The 22955-nt window shown below is 41.2% G+C and overlaps 1 protein-coding gene across 2 annotated transcripts in view; it reads left to right on the top strand.

Moving 5' to 3' along the window:
* glra4a (glycine receptor, alpha 4a) overlaps positions 1-8632 on the top strand; it is a 52639-nt gene extending 44007 nt beyond the window's left edge. Inside the window, exons 8-10 of one of the 2 annotated variants that reach the window (XM_086024007.1) lie at positions 3484-3633; positions 5437-5547; positions 7879-8632. In XM_086024007.1, coding sequence (XP_085880133.1) covers positions 3484-3633; positions 5437-5547; positions 7879-8169 — 552 coding nt within the window. In that variant the 3' untranslated portion in view covers positions 8170-8632. The remainder of the gene's footprint in view (positions 1-3483; positions 3634-5436; positions 5548-7878) is intronic. The other variant, XM_086024008.1, reaches the window with a different exon arrangement.
* Positions 8633-22955: the final 14323 nt, after the last annotated feature.

Raw genomic sequence — 22955 nt, 5'->3', positions numbered from 1 at the left:
ATCTATCTAAAAAGCAGTCAGCTGGTCATCACAAGGACAAATCCTTTGTAATGTGTTTCTGAGGACGCAACAGGTAGAAAGAAGGTATTTTAGACCTCACATTGACCTTTTACATCACCACATGTTCAATACCGCACGTCTGCATTCTCCTGCGTTGACAGTCCGATAATGGAGCCATCGTCAACGTGTCCACTCGCTGTCAGTTATCTGAGGGGGAAAAAAAGCTCGTGGAACTGATTCCACATACTTTGCACAAGTGGGGAATCTGAATGATTTATATTCAGGCAGTTACCATCTCACACCCGCTTTCCACTGGTTGACTTTGTAGATTATTCTCACTTTTCATCTGTCAAAGAATGATCCATTATTTTGTTTCATATCTGATATATCCCCGCCTAGGAAGGGCCAACCCAGATGCTCAATGTTAGAAGTTCACATTTGATTAAGTGAGGATGAGGAAAAGGGATCGACTGGCCTAGTCCTCCAAAATCTTCCAAAGACGGCGAAAAGTGTGCACTCTGGAAAGGGGGGTGGTTTTGGGGTTTGTTATTCGGTGCTGAAATTGTGACTTTGCATGGCTGCAGGACAAAGCTCGAGACGAAAAATATGAGGGACAAAAAGTCCTGGGTGAGGTGAGAACACCAATAACACAGATGATGAGGTCATATTGTCCTCCGCGTGAGAGCAATGTCAGGCTGTTTTGTTGTCATCTGGAAAAGCAAACACATGTTCTGCTTGATTGGCCAGGGGATCAATGTGTTTTAGGGTATGAGACGGCAGCATGTAACCATGGCAACTGAATTTCCGCCGCATGGGATATAACAACCACGCTGACAAGTGAAGACGAAGACACATAACATAGAATTATGACCACGCATGTGAGGCAACGCAGCCATGCAATTATGATCATTGCATGGTTGCATTGCGTCACATGCACAGACACAACTTGAGGCAACATTAGGCACTGTTGAAAATAAGCGTAATGTTTAGACAACAAAATATGGTGGGTAGGGAGGAAGCAATTTGTCTTTATGCATCATTGACTTTGATGGTGAAAGTTCCGTTCTTATTCTATAGTACCACTGCCGACTTTTTAGATTTAGGCCATATCATACTGAGTAGCCTGGATGGGGATCATTTGCTTTTTTTCAGTTAGGGCTGGGCAATTAATCGAAATTCAATCGGGATTTCGATTTTGGTTTCTCATGAAATATACTGTACGGTGCGGTTTGAAAGTTCCTATGTTGTGAAAGCACCCTGAATGCACCATGTACCTTGTGTAGCAAAGCATGTGACAAATGTTATTTTTCCCTCCTTGAGCATGCTTTAAGTTGTTTAATGACACCCCAGTTGGAGTATAATATAAAACTAAACACAACAACAACAAGAATTGCACGCAGTGCATGTTTAAATACAAGATATGCCTGTTTTCGAAGCATCGCCAGTGCTAATGCTAAAGTCAATGTAAAATCCCATTGACAGGAGGGGTATTATTTTCTCAACGATTTTTGAATAGTGGGGTTCAAAGCTGCCAATCATTCCCAAAGGATGTAAAAAAGCAAGCTAGGGTCTTCAAGACTCTACTGTATGTGTATTTTAGGTTATGATGCGTCTGCACTTAATAGACAACACATCATCTTTCTAGCCGAGCGCATTTTCTAGCCATCCCGGGGGGCGGCCATTTTGTCACTTCTGTCGACTAAAGATGACATCACAACTGCTCTGGGCTCAAGTACCGACCGATCACGGCTCAGCTTCAGAAAACAGGTCAGCCGTGATCGGTCGTTACCTGAGCCCTGAGCAGTTGTGATGTCATCTTCAGTCGACAGAAGTGACAAAATGGCCGCTGCCTGAGATGGCTAAAAAGGGGTGGATTTTGCTGCTTAATTCATATTCCACAAATGCGATATTAATCCGAATGCCGTGTTTCAACTAGTGGGCCTGCTGGGAACATAACCTCTTCAAGCCATCATCACAAAATCAATACTTATTGTCACCTGCTTCACAGCACATAAAGCGTTACTAGTGTCTCAGCGTCCTGACAGATGGTGGAGAAAAACACTGCCTCCACACCATCAGCTGTAATCAGGTTTAGTGACCACATACACAATAGAGACAGACACCTGTTTCGTTAAGTATATACTAACTATGTCCATTACAATTAATCGCTGCTGGAAGTCTGCCCACCCACTTTTATTTCAACATCATGTTTTTCATTTGATTGTAAAGCAAAAAGCAGCAGCAAGTTTGTCCTCAAGGGTGACAAATAGTTTATGACTAGATTAAGAATACATTTTGATTATTTGGCTTCAGGCTTTTTTATGTAGACATTTGTAGTGTTTTCCTGGATTGGTTTGAAAAAAATAAAATAACAATGCCATGAATAAAAAAATGTGGCATTAATAAAGATGAGGAAAGGCGTTTATAGACTCCCTTAGAAAGTTATACTAGCATGGAGATGCTTAAGAAGCTCTTTTTTTTTAACCTGTGAAACTTGTCTCTGAAGTCAAACATATATCATACACTTTGTACAGTAAATACATCTTTCACAAGACTTTCACAGAGTGGCGGCCTGTGAATTTGGTACCCGGGCCTTCAATGCGGACTTACCTGACTTAACATACCAACTAATACCACCACCAACAATTTGCAGTTATACAAACCAGTAATAATTCTAAAGGCCTTGGGCGGATTAGATTGGCATGGCAGCACAATGAGGATGGAATCTGATTGGACAAAAACTCTTATATACCCGTACTGGAAGTGTAAGCGGTGCAGCCTAGAGAATCTCTATGAAATGGTAGAGAATAGACTTGTGAATAAATCAATACAATTTCCGATGAAATAGTAGAATTTAGGATCTAAATCTAGCTCGGTGATTCTGATAGTGTTTAGGTCAGCAAAGAAGGCCTCTCTTGAGTCTTCAGTAAAACTATGCATATGCATGTTTGGGAATATGGGAGGAAACCGGAGTACCCGAAGACCCACGCAAGGACACAATGGGAGATCATGCACACTCCACATAGGAAGCTCAGAGCCGGTTTCAAACCGCACACCTCAGAACAATGAGGAGTACATGCTACCTACGTTGAAAATGTCCTTCTAAATTCAAACCCATTTATCTCTCAAACAGCTAAGCAAGAATGGTGGGCTGTCATTTCCTTTTTTATTCGTGTCTGTAGCAGTCAGCAAAGTGCCGCGCCATTGGATGAAATCTATTCGCAACACGTGCTCAGTGGCCGTTGCTGATGCGCCGTGACACTTGCTCTTATGAGAGACTCGACCGGGGGATCTTCCCGAGCTCTGACCGTGACCTGTCTCGTGGCTATGTGTCAACCGCCCTCCAATCCCATTGACTCATTACCATTCTAGGCCAAACGAGAGAAATGTCTACAGTAGGGGCGCGGATGCTCCCTTCAATGTCATTGATTACCTATTGATAAAGCCCGCATGACCGCGTGCGTGCGTGCGTGTGTTCCGCAGGTGTCCTACGTGAAGGCCATTGACATCTGGATGGCGGTGTGTCTTCTGTTTGTGTTCGCTGCCCTGCTGGAGTACGCAGCGGTCAACTTTGTCTCCAGGCAGCACAAGGAGTTCATCAGGCTGAGGAAAAAGCAGCGGCAGCAAAGAATTGTGAGTGTAAATCAAGCGGGCCTTTACACTTTGGCAAGAAAACAAACTGCAGACTGCATGTAAAAAAAAAAACTCCATAACTTTGACTTATGCCTCCCGTTACGATGAACCGTGGTATATATCCAGGAAGTGACAGCATCAATATGCTACGACCGGCCGTCATATCTCATGAAAAGATGTGCTCTTTTGCTGCCACTTTTTGCCATGGTGACCTTGCCGTCCTTTCCCTTTTGAAATTCTGTTTGACACGGCACAACAGCTAACCTGGACAACCCCGCAGCTTTTCAAACCGGCAAAATCCATACCACCAAATCCGCCGTACAACCAGAAATGGAACTTCCTGTAGTATAGGAAAGAGGTGCGGGCATCAATGTCCGGGCTGCTCAGTAATATATGGCTAATAATAACAAGGGAATATGGGCAACTGTCCAACAGACGTTGTATGCTAAATGGTTTATTTTCATAACAGCGACAAACATACTGTCAGTACAAGGGGTTTACGACCGACTACACGCAGGTATTCCTAAACTTTCCTTCAGCGTCAGACCCTCAAACGTGTACAGCAATCTCCCGCCCTCTGTAAACTTGCAACACAGTGGATAAAGCGAATAAGTAGTTGACATTTTGTGTCATAGCTTCAATGTCATTCAAAGGACATTTTTACCATTTCATTTGACCAGATGCTATTAATGGAGCATGATTGTCAACTTTATAGATAAACAATTGGAGAATCCCTGGTGGAATACGTTGCGAGGGTCCACAAACATAAATATGAAGTTGTTAGTGTCTAATCAGTGCATAATGTGACTTTAACCCCAAAGTCGTGGTTTTAAATGAGTCCCGCGGAAAAAAACACAATCAACAATACAAAATGAGAAAAATCTTTCAGCCTTTACTCAAAACCTCATTTATTTCCTACTGTGTGTTTTGTCACGCTATATTGACTTTGCTAGCAAACATAATCAAAACCCCAGGGGCTGTTATTACAAGCTGATCCCTGCAATGCTGAACTCTGAGGAGGTGCACGTAAGGTGCGTATTGCTGCGTAAAATCAACGTATTTATTCTCTCCCCCATTGAGCATGTCCTGCATGGAAGCAACAGAGAGTACACAGTAATAAATCATGTTAAAGTATCCCAACCGTCCCCTCTGCAGGTTGCAGTTTCTACTCACAGTAATAATTTGGTCGGGATGGCCTTTCCATGCTTTGAAAGATAAGAAATCATGCTTCTTGCGTGTCCTCCTCTTAAACACTTTTTAGCCGTGAGATAAAATATCCCTGCTTACGATGAAGCATTATTACTGTAATGCAATTGCCTGTTCATTTACTGTATTACCTCATTGTGGTGGACAGGGCCAAATATATACGCAACTGTATTTCCACATTGCATAAGATCATCGTTAGAGTTCATATTGGCTAAGCAGTTAACCCTTTAATGAGGGAGGCATTTATTTGTCCTAAATATATGTTGACTAATTTGAGGAAATGCGGTATGTAAAAGTGAAGCACTAAATCTCAATTAGATGCCTTTGCATAATTCCTTCAAATATGGACCGTAAACAACCACTAAATCCATGTTCTGTATTGTGCTACTCCTACTGCGTACCTTTGATGACAAGCTTTGCGTCTTGATTGATTTCCTGGCATGGCTGCCATTTGTTATTGTTTTTTTATTGCGTGGAGCCAGACCAAATCAGCTCATAGAATTATCTTCCCAAATCAGACTATTTTATTTTATATTGAACTATTACATTAGAAATGAGCAGTGACAATAATAATAATTGCAACTGTGTGTCTTGGAGGAACTCGCCTGTCTGAACGGGAGTGTCGAGTCGTTGCGGAACGTGAACGTCATTCCCGCTAGCGATACCACCTGCAGGAGTGTGATCGAGCACTGCAGCGCCTGTATCAGGGTAAAGCGTGAACCCTGTGTGACCCCCCCCCCCAACTTTGAACACTCATGAACTAACAGACTGTGCTGGAAGTTCAATTTACCCTAACAAGCATTTTGTGTCGAGCCCACAAGAGTGTTATAATCCTCCCTTTCTGACCTTGTGTTTGTTTCTTAACCTTATAAATGTGTGCTTTGTTCTGCTTTATCCTATTGTGCTGCTTGTTTTTGGGGATTTCCCTCTACTCAATTCATATTTCTAACACACATTCTCTTTTGTAAGACAATCACACATTATGTTTCAATAAAGCAACCTAGTTTTCACTTAATTTTACTACCTGTTCAACTGTAACCCGGCATTTGCTAGATTTGTTGGAAGTTTAGCTTGCCCTTTATACAATTATATATCAACATGGAAATTATTACAATGCTAACAGCTAGTATGCTAATTTGTAGAACATCTTGTGCCTCTTAGACATGGCTTATGTTATGTTTTCGGTCTCAGCGGTCTACGTCACAGGAGGGAGCCAAGCGTGGTAATATTGCTCGCTTTGTCAGTTCTGTTGTCTAAGACGGCGACTGATCGCCACCAAAATGCAAATGCACATTACTACTCTTGTCCACTTCAACCTGTGAAAGTATAAAAGTGTCCTGCACAATAGTTTGGATTTATTGACATAAAAAGTGACCTCATCATGATCACCTCCACAAAATCAAAAATACAGTGGCGATTGCTCCTCCACTTTCACAAGCTGAAGCGGACAAGAGCATGAATGCGCACATGAACCCCAACTGGTTATATTCCGGACATTTAGCTCCGCTAAACTCGTGTCAACTCCCAGGAGGGAAACGGCGGCTTGCAGCGAGCAGCAGGGCAGGCAGATTGGAGCTTTACGCACCCTTCTTCCCTCCCCGGCTAAAGGTAGGATAACGGGGCGGCTAATAGCAACAACTAGCTTCAGGCCGTTAGAACAACAACATTAGCGCCTTACTATCGGCGCAACGTGTGGAGGTGATCATGAGCCTGCGTCATGGGTTGTCTCCCGAGCAGTCGCGTGCGTTGTCCGACACTGCTTGTAGCCGCCACCTTCTGCCTGAGTGAAGCGGCGTGAGAGTGAGGTAAGCCCTCATCGAACAAGCGCCAATGTTCAGCGAACAAAAAGTTCCAGCTAGGCTGACTGCACAGCCGAATGTGGCCGCATTGGAACGCACTATTTCGGCTGTTACGTTCCAAACTGGACGGCGTGTTCTAGGTCAAAAAACTGGGGCCATTCCTCATCCAAATAAATGTGCACGTCTACTCATTTCCACTTCAGTCTCTATAGATATCTTGACTGGTGTTTAATGCCTCGCCCGTCCTAACCGTGATCAGCAAAGAAGCAGTGTTTTTGTTTTTTTTTAAGCAAAGAAGCAGTATGCGCTCATCCTAACATAAATCTATGTAGCTCTGCTCACTTCCACATTTCCTCATTGTCACATAAATCAGAGAGGGTAATCCTTTTAATATGTTGAAGTGGGCATTAGTAGGGATGTCCACATACATTTTGGTGCCGATTGATCGCCATTTTTGGACGTTATAAGCAATGAAAGTACAATGATTTCCAATGGAGGGTTTGGAATCAGTTGTTCCCGTGATTCCGGCCGAACAAGGATAGAACGGTAGGGGGCATGGCCATTGGCCTAATTAACAAGAGGCGTTATTCATGGAGTTCCTTATTCCCTAAATTCTCCAAAATGAATGGATGAAATAGAAAATGGCAACCTCTTTTCATTTTCCTGATCAAAAAACATAGAAAATGGAAACATGGCCTTCCCAGCCCCACCGTCCCTTTAACTCATCTTCCACAAACTCATTATTAATCAGAATGCCATGTTTCAACTAGTGGGCCTGCTGGGAAAATATTCTCGAAATAAATATGTTTGGGTTGACTTCCACTCTAAGCCTATGCTAGAAGTTTGCATAGGATTTCTCAGGGGGTCTGCACAAACAACAAACCCAAAGAATTCTTCAGAAAACACTGATAAGAAATGTATTATATGTTCCCTGTGGGGATGAGGAGAAATGTGGGAAAAAAAATCTGAAAAATACTCAAAAGTCAATAACATATTTCGGGGTGGCAGTCCATGAAAATCAAGCTAAAGTACAACACAGTTAAAACCAAATAAATATAGATACAGTGTGAATATATATAAAATGAATATGAATCAAACAAACCTATTATTTGAATGTGTTGTGTTTGTATTACTCTTACAACTAAAAGTATGTGATCGTAAGAAAAGATAAAAGTACCTTTTGTTTTGTTGGGTTAAAATAAGTAATGCTTCTGTGTGATCTCTCTGCTCGACTTCACAGGACGAGGAGATGCTGCGGGAGAGCCGCGGTTTCTATTTCCGGGGTTACGGCTTGGGCCACTGCCTGCAGTCCAAAGACGGCACCGCTGTGGAGGGGCCCACCGTTTTCGGCCCACCACCTCCCGTGACCGTGCATGACGGCGAGTTCCTCCACAAGCGCTTCGTGGACCGGGCCAAGCGCATTGACACCATCTCCAGAGCCGTCTTCCCGTTAAGCTTCCTCATCTTCAACATCTTCTACTGGGTCACCTACAAAGTGCTGCGACACGAGGACATCCATGCCAATTTGTAAAGGGCGTCCACCTTTCTACGGATTTTGCCAGGATTTGCCTCTATTGAAAGTGGCGAAGAGAAGGAGCGTTCCTCTTGGACGTGGGGATGAATGCTTAACTCGAGAGCGTCTCCGGGTTCTCGTGAGTGTTCAAAGCCAAAAGAATTGAGCCGAGCGGCTTCGGGGTGGAGCTTTGGCCTCCGGTTTGATTCCACCGGCGGATCCCTGACGGTGATGTCATCGAGTGAGGACTGATGAGACTTGGATTTCAACACTTTGTGTCTCTGAATGTTTTCCAAAATTCTAACAACAATGGCTTTTTCTACACTTTTAGGTCAACGGGCAAGGGTGTCTGAAAAGGGTCTTTGATATTTACAAGTGTTCTGTCAGTGGTGACTTTAGCTACTTGTAATGAGATTATATAGAGATAGATTGACAGTGTACAAATTGTATGATAATAAAAGAAGCCATCGACAAAACCGCACAAAGCACAAAAAGGTTTTCATTTTAAGTCCAAATAAAATGTGTTTTTCTGCCAGGATGATTGAATTCCTTTTAAATCAAGTAAATTAATACTTGCATCACAGTCGGGGTGCTTTCACTTACATACAGTGAATTCCCACATATATGTGGTTCAGCATTTGCAAATTCACATATTTGTTTGTTTTTAACCTATCCTCCTTTATTTGTTGAAAAACTCAGTAATTCACTGCTTGTTTAAAGTATTTTGTGGAATTCTTGGTACCAAGTAACTGTGTGAGGTGAGTGGCTCCATTTGGACTTAAGTAGTGATTTGCTGACATCTTGTGGCATCTCGATTCCAAGGAACTATGTTGAAGTGGATTGAGGAGCTTCATTTTAACAAAAGTTGGGTTTTGCAGTGGATATAGGCAATCATAAACTCAATTACTTGCACATTTTTGCTATTTGCGGCAGGGCTCATTCCATTCGCCAAAATGTTAACAGAAAGTAAGTTTGGTGTATAGACCAGCAAGTGAAACAGTGCCATGAACAAAAATACAGCTAAACTGAAGATGTACTTCTTATACTGCAGCTACTAAGTCTCCGTTATGGGACAAACCTGATTGGTTGGTTTGCCAGTTGGATTCTCATCACCACCCGACCACACCACAGTTAATCGAGAACTATATCGAGAAGGTGGTATCGAAACACCAGATCAGACGGAAAAAAATGAACTGAATTTTGACTAAATGCACCCTGAATTTCTTTCTCTTTTCCGTCAGGTTCCATGACCCACTAAGGCAGGTTAAACAGCAAAAGCTCTATCCTGAAGGATAACAGGGAAAAAAAATCAGTGGTTGACACTCATTGTAAGGCATTGCTCCTGTCATTTTTGTCAAAAGGAATTTTGAACATACAGGAAAAATTGCTTCCAGGTTCTCTTTCCCAGTTGCCAGCTTGGCTGAAGAGGTGGAAAAGCTCAGAGGTGGAGAAGCAGAGTGACAAGGAGTGTTTTCAGAGAGGGATGACAAATGACTTTTTTTAATGAGAAATCAAGAGTGTTGTTTTATCAATTAATGACTTTGAAATGGGCTTGATGTTCCCCAGCTAAGGAAAATGAATTCAAAAGAGGCATCCTGAGTCCAGTGTCCTTCCATCCTGCGCTTCCTTATGTTCGTGTGTGCTTTTCCTTTTCTAACAAGGTGAAATCACAGCCTTTTCACTTTACTCTTGCTTTTGTGTGAGGAGATGAAAAAGATGAGCTGAAGCTCTCAAACCATCAAACCGCATTTCCTCAAATAATTACTCAAATACGCTGTTGTGCCCCCATTCACAATGAGGTCCATACTCTTATATGGATAAGATTTTTTTTAATGCCTCCTTTAAATAGATACATCCTCTCCTGCCAATCAGGGGGGAAAATGGTAAGAGCTCTAATGACCTGTGTTCACAGACACTATTATGCACACTTAAAGAGTTAGCTGCTAAGGCCGAAACAGCAGCGCCTACTGCACTACAAAATCCCCATCTGCAGTTGAGTATATATATGCAGAAGTACGGAACTTGTTGAAAGTTACCCTATGGACTGTTACCCTTGAAGAACTGTCTGATTGGCCATTGGCTGGAGGCTTGAAATCAACACCTTGCAAAGTCGGATACTATTGATCTCCTTATCTTCAATGAAGCTTAAGAGAGTTGAAATTAACTCCAAAGATAATGCCTGATTGGAAGTGGTCCACCAGTATCGAAAATACTACAGATAAGACCATCTTTTTTAATTACATTGTGCACTGCTACAGTATTCAGTTTTAGGGTGTTTTGGAAGAATTCTGCCTTTGTCAACCTGCATTTCTCCACTACTTTGCCTTGACAGTGGGTGAACGCCAGTGACACAACATGGTGGGATAAGGTTGACAATGTCAATTACACAGGTAGCCGAGACAAAACGTGAAAAAAAGAGATGCACCAACAGTGGGACGGGGAGGAGTCTGTTTTCTGAAGCTGCACTATGATTGGTCGTTATCTGAGCCCTGAGCAACTTTGATGTCATCTTCAGTCGACAGAAGTGGCAAAATGGCCGCCCCCTGAGCTAGCTATATTAATCAGAATGTTTAGACTAGTGGGCCTACATAGAACATATTCTGGAAAAAAATATGGTTGGGTTGGCTTCCTCTTTAAGCGTTATAAAAAGGTGTTGTACGGCATTACCGCAGGTATTGTAAATAAATTAAACACATGGCTTAACTTTAGAAGAGAAATGTTTACTTTCCGTCTCCCGTACGGATCACCTCCAAGTTTTACAACAGCCATTTGATACTTGAATCGACCAATACCAAAGCTGGACATTCCATCCCAGGGACGGACGGACCGCCACTTTTAACCGAACGTACGACAGGTAGGACAAAAGTTACAAAATTCCCACAAAAACACCTATCGGCGTTGTACGCATGCGTGCGCAAGCGCACTAGGCATTGGTAGGACGTATCGAGTAGGAAGAAATTTCAGAACACCCGGTCAAGGGCCGACTGAACGTGTTGTGTTGGGTTCATCTCCTTACACACATCGTGTGCTGGCAAGCGGTTTGTCAAACCGTTAACCCCGAAGTGAGTGCCCGTAAGGTAAGTGAATCTGAATTGTAAATTAGCCAGCTAATGAGCTTTAAACAAACCTCTGCCGTTAGCATCCCTCCCGCGGCGTCATGCAAGGACGCTTTTTTTTTTTTTTTGAGGGGTGTGGGGGCGGACGTAAGGACGGGGTCGGAGGACGATCACTTTTATGAAGCAGGACGGAGGGACGAGGCCGGAAGGGTAGCCAGGTTGTGGAAGGAGGGTGGAAGACGGACCGGCGAAAAAGGGTCAAGTGCCCAGCTCTGACCAATACAGTTCCTGGTTGAATCAGAATTGGTATTTAAACAGTCTTCTTCATTGTGTTGTTGGCATTTTGACATCATGAATCCAAGATGACACCTCACAATTGATCAACAGTACTTTGCCATTGTGAGGCTTCAACCAGGGTCAGACTCAGAGGGAAGCCACTGAGCTTAGAGCAGTTTGTTCACATGGGTGGAGTTATAATGCAGACAATTGGTCTTTAGCACATACATTTACAACCGTAAATCTTCTAAATGTTCCACAGGTTAAAACACAAATGTCAAAATAATCCAAGAATAAATCTGGCTCCCTGTAAAAAGAGTCCAGATCCTGACCAGAGTCTGCCTTTTGCGGACCTGATCTCTCACCCATACACTAAAAATGTCTCCCTGTTGACGTTCTCACATCCAAAACCCCAAACAGAAAGGAATGCCTTTTCCAGTATCCATTTTATGTACAACCACAGATTGCCTTCAAAATCAAGGGATGGACTGCCGTCAGTCATGATGACCGAAAGAGCACATTGGTGACAACATAAGAAGCTTTTCTAAATCCACCAGTCTAGCATGATCGCTTTTGCAGGCCCCTTGATTTGCGGCCCATCGCCTTTGCTGGAAATCAGCGTATCCTGTCAGATCTTATATATCGCTGGATGACTGATGGATTCCAATAACGCGGGACCTTGGCATTCTCTTGCTAAATTACACACAACCTCCTGAGACTGTGATGACTTAAATAAATACCATCTGATCCATGATGCAAGGGTGGACGAAAAAATGACAACGTTTAATGTTTAATGTTATGGATCCTGGTATTAAAAGGTCTAGTTTGAGACTTCCCTCAAGTCACAAGTGGACGTATACATCACTTGGACTTAATGTTTATGGATCATGGGGTCATTTGCATTGCAATTCTAAAACTAAATAAAACCCAAGAGGATCTGTTATAAGAACGTTTTGTCTACGAATGCTCATAATGAATAATAAAAAATAATAAAGAAGCACCCTAAAAGGAAAAGCGTTCTACACCCCTGGTTTAAGTCATCCGATTTGTTTAGCGTGCATCTATGGGCCATTGTGTCCAAACTGTGTCCTTGTCCTGTCCCTGGGGGGTAATCAGCATAAATCCCCTTCCCTCCGACTCCCAGCTGAACATCAATGTGGTGCCAGAACCCAAAGCCGCCTTTAAGTCCGCCCGATCAATAGCGCTTACTCTTCCATGCACATCAGCAGATAAAAATCACACACTCATGTTTATGGGGATTGTTTCATCGCGGGACATTTTTAAGTGCAATGTCACATGTTTTGATAGCGCCAGTGTGTACCATTGCTCCCCTGCGGTTTCTGTCTTGGCTATTTTATACAATGGGCAATAACACATGCTGTATTGGGGAATTTTATTCTACAATACATTCAGCAGAGTATGCTACACATCAATGTATCATGAATGTCTTTTATGCAGACGGGTTATGAAATGGGTGCAGCAAAAGTGTGAAAGAAGTGGTTTTCAGGCAAAACTTGTGTGTGAAAGCACAATAAAACTAGAACTTTAACCAAAGCAGTTATTAATTGAGTACTGTATAAAATATGTGTTGTTTTTGCTATTTGCATGTGAAAGCTGCAGTGTGTTTGTAGGCTAAAAAATATATTATTCATTTCATCCCAAAAACTGAAAAAACAAAAGAATGGTAAGTTATTTTGATGCAATACACGAAGAAATGTTTTTTGTTTTTTTTCAAAATACTCAAAAGAATTATGCATTTTAATTCAACAGACACATCTACTGCAACCCTACTGTGTCCAACAAAATCGCAATACGCCGATGAAGGGGTTTGAAAAGTCGGCTCCAGCACAAAAGGAAAAGCAGTCATGCAAAAAGACATCACCGGTCAGTGGCCTGCCATTCATATGACTTTTTTCATCATTTTTGCAGGACTGAATAACGTTGATTTCGACAACCTTGCTGTCTGAACGAAGACCTAAAGAAAAAATGGCAGCATTTTGACAAGGTTTCTTTTTTCGTCAACATACGCTAATATTGACGTATTCATCTCAAAATGTATTGGCTGCAAGGGTTTCCAAAAAAAGAAAGAAAAATCATTTGATTGACACTAAAAATAGTGTAACCGTTGTTTAAAAACTCTTATTAAGCAGTATAATTGTGGACATTCTTAATACCAAATTGACCATCATAAAACTATGATGATGTGTCAAGCCAATTCAAGTGACAAAAAATTTGTCATTTGCAACATCATGTATTAAATCTGGGAATTAACGCGGGCAATCAATGTAGCATAAGAGCACATTATCCTTAGATCATTGATTAAAAGTGCTTCCTTCCAACTAAAAAACAAAATAAAGTATGCAATCAGTGGACAAGGAACAGACACACTGGAAGCTTTCAAGAGGACATTCCACATTTCAAGCATCACTGGAAAAACTCGTCCTTGTGTGAACTGATTGATGCTAATCCCTTGCTGTGCTACAGCATACCTGGCCTGTAATTCCAACATGAGAGAAGAAAGCCCTCTCCACACCACACTGCTTGGGAGGTGGCAGCCAGGTTTTGTTTTTTTTTTGCTTTTTGGCTACGTACCAACAGAAGGAACAAGGATTTCCAAGATTCTAACTCCCTATAGCTGCTATGAATTAACATGAATGGGCACTCCTTTCATTAGATATTCACTCTAAGTTTATTTGTAGAACCAATTATAGGTGTGGCCAAAAACAAAACAAAAAAAAAAGGCAAATGTCATAAATGATCTGTATGAGTCTCATTTTGCTCATAGGCTTCTCTGTAGATACAATTAACTTTAAAGCCACTACTGTATCTACTTTGTCTACAAATTGCCGGTGGTAAACAAGCTGAACGTTGATGTGTGTAGCAAATTTGTAAAAACATTGCACGCATTTAGCATTAGCTGACTAGCACTAACACAAGAGGCAGCCAGACTGGTCCACTAATACAGTGGTGACTTGTATTATGATTGCCACAACCTACATGTTTATTGTATGTACGTACAAATAAACAGTGGAAAAACAAGCTCAGTGTTGACGTGTGTAGCATATTTGTAAAAGCATTGCACACATTCAGCATTAGCATACTAGCGCTAGGCAGCCAAGGTGTTTCACTAATATAGCTGTGCTTTCATTTCTGATTACACCATCATACGAGTTTCTCAAGTGACAAGCCACGGCTTGGTTGATTTATTTATTTATTTATTTATTTGCTCTGTATTGCTAACTCACAATTAAGAAGACTGCAGCTGAATTCACTGATAATGAATTCTTAATACAGCAACGTATTGCTTCCTTTCTTGACATGCTTGACACTGTTCCCCCAGCTCGCAAGCATCATCTCTTGCTGCTATTTCCGTAAAACACAGGCTGTTCTCCACCTGTCTGTCTCGCCTGTCCATCACACAATGCGAGTCATAGTGATCCTAATTCCCACGAGAACTGTCTTCTTGCCTCGACGCTCCAACTCGGTGCTACGGCTCAGCTGGTGGAGACGAGCCAAGAGGATATTAATGGGTTCCCCCAGGAGACAACGCCGTGTATGTATGCATGCATGCGTGCGTGCTGCGTGCCGGATGTTGAGCAATGACTAATTCTTTGCTCAAACTAGCAGAGCCGCTGTTTTTGCACCTCTGACTTCACACCGTCTCCCAGCTGAGTTCACTAAAGTTAAAAACAGCAACATCTGCAGAAAAGTCAAAAGATTCCTTTTTTGATTTTTAGGTTGTCCAAGGAGAGATGGCTCAGTCACAACAGGACTTTTGAAGATACTTGTAAGTTGTTCTACTTCTCGCTTCTCTGCCCACGTTCTGGCCTGTACTTGAGTTTTAGTGTAAAAAAAAAAAAAGAAACCCAAACACATGTTCTCATATCATGGGTGGAATAATAACCACCGTGGATATTAAAAAAAAGTTTACACTTCCCTGTTCAAATGCCATTTTTTGGTGATGAAAAATCTATGAGACAAAGATAAACCATGTCAAAACCTTTACCGTTTGTCACCTATAACCTGTACAACTCACTTGAAAAAATATGAAAGAAGAAGAGGAAGTTCAAAAATAAAATTAGATATGGTTTCACAAGTGTGCACACCCTCCTAAAACCGGGGATGTGGCTGTGTTTAGAATTAAGCAATTATATTCAAACTCGTGTTAAATGTGAGTCAGCACAGCTGCCGCCACTTAAGACAAGACAGTTTTATTTATATAGCACATGTCACTATCAGCAATTCAATGTGCTTCACACAAGCAAAAGCACACCTAAAAGCATTTACAAACAAGCAGATAAAGACATTCAAAGGCAAAACAAAAAATCCGCAAAACACATCAACAAAAATAGCTCACTAAGTTTTTTTTTTAACATACATTGACAACAGTTAAACATTTCATGCAAAAGTTTCAAAGCCATTGAAAAGCAAAGTAAAGAAATAAAAAGTCACTTTTTAAAATTACCAACAGTGAAATTTATTTTAAATGCTCAAAGTGGAAATCAACCCAAACATATATATTTTTTCAAAAATATGTTCTATGCACACCCACTAGTTGAAACGGGTGGATTAACTCTTATTCCACAAACGCAATATTTATTAGAATGCCTTGTTTCAACTAGTGGGCTTGCGTAGAAAAAAATATTTTGGGTTGACTTCCGCTTTAACCATGACCTGAATGACATTCCTCGTAAAATACTCTGCATCGGCCAAAATATTTGAGCAGTTCCAGCCTTCCTTTTTGGAATTTGCAAGTTCTCCTTGTGCTTGTTTGGGTTTTCTCAGATGCATGCAAGTTTCATCGCCGCTCTGAGACCCCCCATTGAGGAAAAGAACTGTGACATATTTATGCGCAAAGGTTTGCCATCCGATTTACAATCTTGGTGGAGCCGCCGTTCGTTTGGAGTAAAAAAATACCCGAGAAGAGTTGTTTCCTATTTAAGAAGGGTGACACAAGCTGTGACAATCAAAAAGGTCATTCGGCGCTAATTAAAAAGTGGGCCGGCATAATTTTTTTTTTTTTTTTTAAAAAGCCCCTTATTCAAATACCACATATTCCCCAGAATGCCAAAGACAGCATGATAATGAATTGTGATGCTTTTTAAGGTTAGCCTTTCTATCTTCATCGTGCTTGTTTTTTTTTTTTTTTTTTTTTTTATTACTGCGAGGTCAAGAGCAAAGCTGAACCTGCAAGACCCTGTCAGTCTGCTTCCTCAATTTCTTTCTCAGACTAAAATTAGTTTCAAAACGACCTGTTTCACCTCTCACATACAAGGACTGCTAAAAAATACAACAGTTTGGTCCTGTAGGGGCTTTGCTCTCACAGCCTTTTGTTTAATGTATTAGCAGGCTGAAATTTACATGAAGTTTCGAAAGAAATCAATATCAATCGACCCAATGCACAGCATATCGCAGCAGCCTTCCACTTTTGCTTAGACACTCAAGGCAACAATAGTCATGTCTAGTATTGTGACGTGACCAATATGTGAAAGGCGGGTTGAGATCTTTATCTACAATCTGCCATTCTTGTTGTTGACCCTCATTGTGCTGAGATGGGTGAAGATACAGCCTGAGGCAAGCGGAAGATGATGAACTCTCTCTTTTTTTGGGGCCAAGAACCTCTTTGATGGTAGGATGTTTTGTTCTGTACATTACTGTCGAGAACAAAGTGAATGCAAGCTCAGTGCAGTAGCGCTGCAGTAAGACTGTAACATCCTGTCGGCCGCAGAGCATTAGTGCAGTTCTGCTTTGAAATAAATGGCAGAGTCACAATGACTATTTCTCTGGCAGATGTGTGTACTGACAGAAGAAAGAGTTGAAGAAGACTTGGGAGTATGCTCTGAAATAGACCAATCACCTCGTATAAAAAAAAAAAAAAGAAAGATTGAAAACCAATAAGAAAAACATTTTTTAACAGTCTTTGAGGACATACTTCTTGAAATCAATTAATCAAAGTTATTGCTTTGAATCCTTTAAAATCTGAAAGGGGCGGGGGGGGGTTTATGGGTGGGAAGTTGAACCCTTAAAAGCACTGAAAAAAGGAACCCATGAGGGTTGCTCGATTATGGAAAAAAATATTAATCACGATTATTTTGGTAATAATTGAAATGACGATTATTCAAACGATTATTTATTTTTTGCTACAAAGCAATAACAGGTTTAAACATGTAAACAATATTAAGACAAAATTCTTTGAAACGCTATAATAATTGAAGTTAGTTTTGGACCCAACCGTAAATTAAAGTATGGTTTCCTTGTATAAACAAACGAGTTAACTTGCTATGCACTTATAAATTGCCAAAGTAGTAAATTGCTAGGAGTAAAATGCCAATTTTGACAGAACAACAAACATCTATATGTTTATACCTTTGTCTGGAGCCTTTTTTGTTTTGTTTTTAAAGTAATATTTACACATAGTAAACAAAGTTAAAAGTAATTTGCTTCTGATAAATTACAAATTTAATATGCTTATTGGGTCAAACTAATTTAAATGTTGACTATTCCATACTAGTACGTAATCTATACAATACTTCTAAATTACAGTAGGCCATAGATAAACTGTATTATGGTATGGTGACCAATAATATGTTTGCAAATTGCATTTGAAGCAATTTGAAACAAAAATGAACACAAAATATTTGACTTCATATTATAGACTACACAAGAAATTTAACTGAAGTCACAGTAATAATGTTTAGCATGGTTTCTATTTTTGTGCAAGTAAAAGTAGTGTATATTTGCATAAGATATGTTATTCAAAATAAATCCCTCGTGCCGATTGCGAAGTGGAGTCTGTGCCCTAAACATTTGGAAGCCTTGTGCCATTTTTAGGTCTGTTAAAACGTTGAGTAGGCGCGTGTGCAGTGTGACTTGCGGGGTGGGGGCTGGCTGCCGGCTGGCTAGCTAGCTAGCTAGCTATCTTGGAGAGGGCGGCGCGGCAGAGTAACTCGTGTACGCATGTCTCAAAACAACTCAAAATTAGTATTAATAATCTTTTTTTTTACGATTATGCCAATTTTGTAATCGTGGAGTGTCATAATCGAAATCTTAATTGAATTTCGATTAATTCCACAGCCCTAACCCATGCCACAGTCAAGTCTCACTTGTGATCCAGGACTATAGTCCTGGGGACTCCAATGTGACTATCGTTGTGGAGGATTCAATCATTAGGACTAAAATACACAGTGTAAAATTTGGGAACTAGAGCCGACAGACAGCGGACTGCAGCACTTTAATTTTTGGGACAACAAGAACTGAGATTGCAATTAACAAGCCATCCATTTTCGATACTGTTTATTAACATTTGGGTGCGAGCCGCAGTCTACCCTGGCTGGCTTTTGCAAGAAGCCGGGTAGACAGCTCGGAGGCCACCTATAGACATTATTGGACTAAGGTCATGAGGATTAGAAAAATAATTGGGTCTATATTCATTAGCACTGCAGGCATGAGTACGACAGTCTTGGTAGTGTAATCAATATACATTTTGTAACTACAGTGACGTGGACTGCAGACATTTGGAAGAAAAATAATTTGACAACAATCCGAATACTGCAGTCATTAGGGCGACCATCCCAGGTACTCAGTCTTTGGCACTTTAATCAGTACCTAAAACAGGACAACACTCATGCTGACTTTAAGCGTTAGAACTTCCGTCTTTACAGTAGGAATACAATCATGGAGACTATAATCATCATGACTGGAGGCGCTGAGAGTCAGCAGTCTGTGGCGGAAGCTCTGACTCACTTTCTCTTTTATCTCTGTTTCGTTCCACTTGATTGTATTTTCCTCCCATGTGCCCTGTGATTGGCTGGCAATCAGTTCAGGGTGTACCCTGCCTGCTGCCCAAAGACAGCTGGGATTGATTGCAGACCCTCATGAGGATAAGCGCATCAGATAATGCATGGATGGGTGGATAACTTGTTTTTATGTTCTTCAAGATGTATTGTCTATTTTTTTTTCTTTCTATAACATGAAGCCACCCATCATCCCATCAGCAAAGACGCATTCTTGGGGGAATACGGAAAAGGACGAGATCTGACGCTAAAGCAAAGTCAAGTTGAATGGCAAAGAGTTGAACGGGCGATTTGAACTTTTCTTTCTATTGTATTAGGGGGAAATGTGAGGTCACTTGCCAACAAAACAGATGATCTAATGTCTGCAAGAATACTGCACTGGTTTGTTTACATTCAACCTTCAGATGCTGCAGCCAACGTGAGTGAAGCCACGCACGCCGTGATCACAAGTTTGCAATATCAGCATTGCTTTGCTCCCATAATGGTCAGTGGAGATTTCAACCACTTTCCTTCATACATTGTCTCCATGATACAGTAGTTATTTTTATTGTTAGAAACTCCAGTTGCACTTGACATATATTTTAATATACCACTAACATTGTATGTTTTTTTAAATAGTAATTGAATTGAATTGAGGAAATTTAAAATGCTTTTGACTACATTTTGAAACGACGGCATTCAACAAAATATGAATTATGTGCTCAACTGGTTAGCACGTACGCCACACACTGCACAGGTCGTGCGTTCGTTTGCACGTTCTCCCCGTGCCTGCGTGGCTTTTCTCCGGGTACTCCGGTTTCCTCCCACATTCCAAAAACACGCATGGTAGGTTGATTGGACACTCTAAATTGCCCCGAGGTGTGATTGTGAGTGCGGATGTTTGTTTGTCACTGTGCGCCCTGCGATTGGCTGGCAACCAATTCGGGATGTCCCTCGCCTACTGCCCGTAGACAGCTGGGATAGGCAGCACTTCCGCAGCGGCGGTATGGATAATGGATGGATATATAATGTATATATATGTATGTACGGGTGTGTGTGTGTATATATGTGTGTATATGTGTATAACATATATATATAATGTTTGTGTGTGGCCGAGAACATAATCAGGGCTGCACTTCTTTTCATGAGTTCAAACTAATTATTCCTTTGCCACTGGCTTCAAGTGTAACAGAGTAATGAGCAGAGGCCCTCGGGTTTGTAAACGCTATGTGTGGAGCAACATAGAATCACTATAATGGGATCTGGGATGCCTAGTTACCATGGTGATGTTGTTCATAAAATGCTGCATCTTAGAATGTTTTTTTTTTTTTTTTGATGTGGAAGCCTTTTGAAATTCACAAAGAAGCTCCATTTTATTGCTTACACGCGTTTCTTTTTTTCTTTTAGGGTCAGACCAGATGTCAACGCATATAAACAGATGGCTTGCAGTTAAAAATCTTTTGGGTAGGGTGTGAAAAGAGAAGTTCTCGTTGCTTTCACCGCATTGTGCATCATCAGGGAACAACATTTTAAACATGCTGTAGTGTGCAACCCCTGCTTAAAAAATCTGGCCTTGATCAAGCTGTACTATCCAATTTTAGACCCATATGCAAGCTGCCTTTTATTTATAAAATTCTGGAAGCAGTGGTGCACTCAGTTAAGATCTTTCTTGGATGAACAAAATGTTATGGAGGTTTTCCAGTCAGGCTTCAAGAAGATGCACAGCACAGAGTCAGCCCTGTCACCTGTTTTTAATGACATCCTCCTGGCAAATGACACTGGAGACTACACATGTCTCGTTTTGTTGGATTTGACACGGTAGACCACAGTATTCTTTTGACTCATTTGCGACACCAGGTGGGCATTAGTGGATGCGCTCTAGAGTGGTTTGGATCCTATTTGGCTGGCAGGATGTTTTCTGTTAGTCTAGGTTACTCTGAGTCCCTCTCTGTCCCTCTGTTGTACGGTGTTCCACAGGATTCTATTTTGGGGCCATTGTTGTTCTCTTTGTATTTTCTGCCCTTGGGTTCCATCCTTCGAAAACATGGTATTTCCTTCCACTGCTAAGCGAATGACTGTCAAATCTGTACCCCGCTGAGCAAAAAAGACGCATTCTACATAACGCCACTTTTGTCCTGCCTAGAGGACATCCAAGACTGGATGTCACTGAATTTCTTAAATTTCAATGAAAAGAAAACAGAAGTTATGGTGTTCAGTCCCGGTGGCTCGTCTACATCCCACCTTGTTGACCTGGGCCCCCTGAATTCATATCTAAAGCCAACCGTCTTAAACTTGGGTTTTAAAATGGATAGTGATCTTAAATTGGACCGGCAAATCAGCGCTGTTGTAAAGTCCAGCTTCTTTCACCTTAGACAGCTGGCTAAGGTAAAGCCATACCATCAGCACTTAGAAACAGTCATCCATGCCTTTGTTACAACTCGGCTAGATTACTGTAATGCACTTTATTTTGGTGTCAGCCAGTCCTCTCTCAAACATCTCCAGTTGGTCCAAAAAAAGAGAGAAAAGTTTCCTCTAAAACTATACAGTAGAACCTACAAAAGCACCAAAAGGGGCCCATGCGCAACCTTCAAATGCACCAAAAAGTTCTCACTTGTTATGTAATGTTAACTTATTAGTTAACGAAAACTAATAATAAGAGCTAAAATTGGGGAATTTAAAAAATAATAATAAAATAAAAGTGAGAGTGCTTTGAAATGATAACAAACTGAAACTACATTTCATGTTTATAAAGCTAACTAAAACTTACTATAGTTATAGCACTTTCAGGGTTTATTAAATACACAGTATTACTGTACAGCTGTACAGAAAAAGGGTGTCTTGCACTCGACAATTACTCCATATATTTAAAAAAAAACTAAACCTAATGCTAAAATTAATATAAACTAAAAATCATTTTTGAAGAAATGATTAATAAAAACAAATAATCAGACACGTTCTAAATACTAAAAGTAATTTACTTTAAAGAGCAAAAGTCAAAACGAAATGAAAATGAACTATACCTGTAATGAAAAAACAAAATATTATAACCCTGGCATGACGACAGTAAATCTCGACAGACTTCCCCTTCGTGAACATCTCATGATTAACTCCACGGGCCCTATTTTTGTTCCAGGTGCAAGTCTAACTGTGCACATGGGTGGAGTTTTATATTTGGTATTTTCCCAAACTTTGCACAGGTACAATTGGGCGGAACAAGCGTTTGCGCCCTTGTGCACTGTTGTGGGAAGTTATCCCTCACTTGCATTAAAATCAGGGCTGTCGTAGCTCACGCCGTACTTGACATTGCGGAAACAGAAATAGAGTCCTGGCGTCCATGCGTGACATTGGTGCGTAAACTGTGGAATCTCCCCTTGATGTAGTCGGCAATTGGACCCATGACCGTGTGACCCCCCCCCGTGCTTATGTGGGTTTCCCACCCACATTCCCAAAACATCCACGTGAGGTTCTTCGAAGACTATAACTATTCCATAGGTGTGAATGTTTTTCCCCACTATATGTGCCCTGTCATTGGCTGGCGACTAGTCCAGGGTGTACCCTGGTTCCAGCTCAGCCGCCCACCTAAATGAGGAAAAAGCGGTTTCGAAAATACATGGAGGAATGGAGCATTATTTTGTCAGGTGATGTATTTACAGAAGAGCTCCATTTGCGTCTGTCACGATAGATCACAAATTTGCAAAGC

This window comes from Filicampus tigris, chromosome 2 (genome assembly GCF_054856515.1).
Source record: "Filicampus tigris isolate MCC_2025a chromosome 2, RoL_Ftig_1.0, whole genome shotgun sequence".
NCBI classification, from domain to species: Eukaryota; Metazoa; Chordata; class Actinopteri; order Syngnathiformes; family Syngnathidae; genus Filicampus; species Filicampus tigris.
Note: the sequence above shows the minus strand (reverse complement) of the source record. Positions and strands in the feature narration are given on the sequence as shown.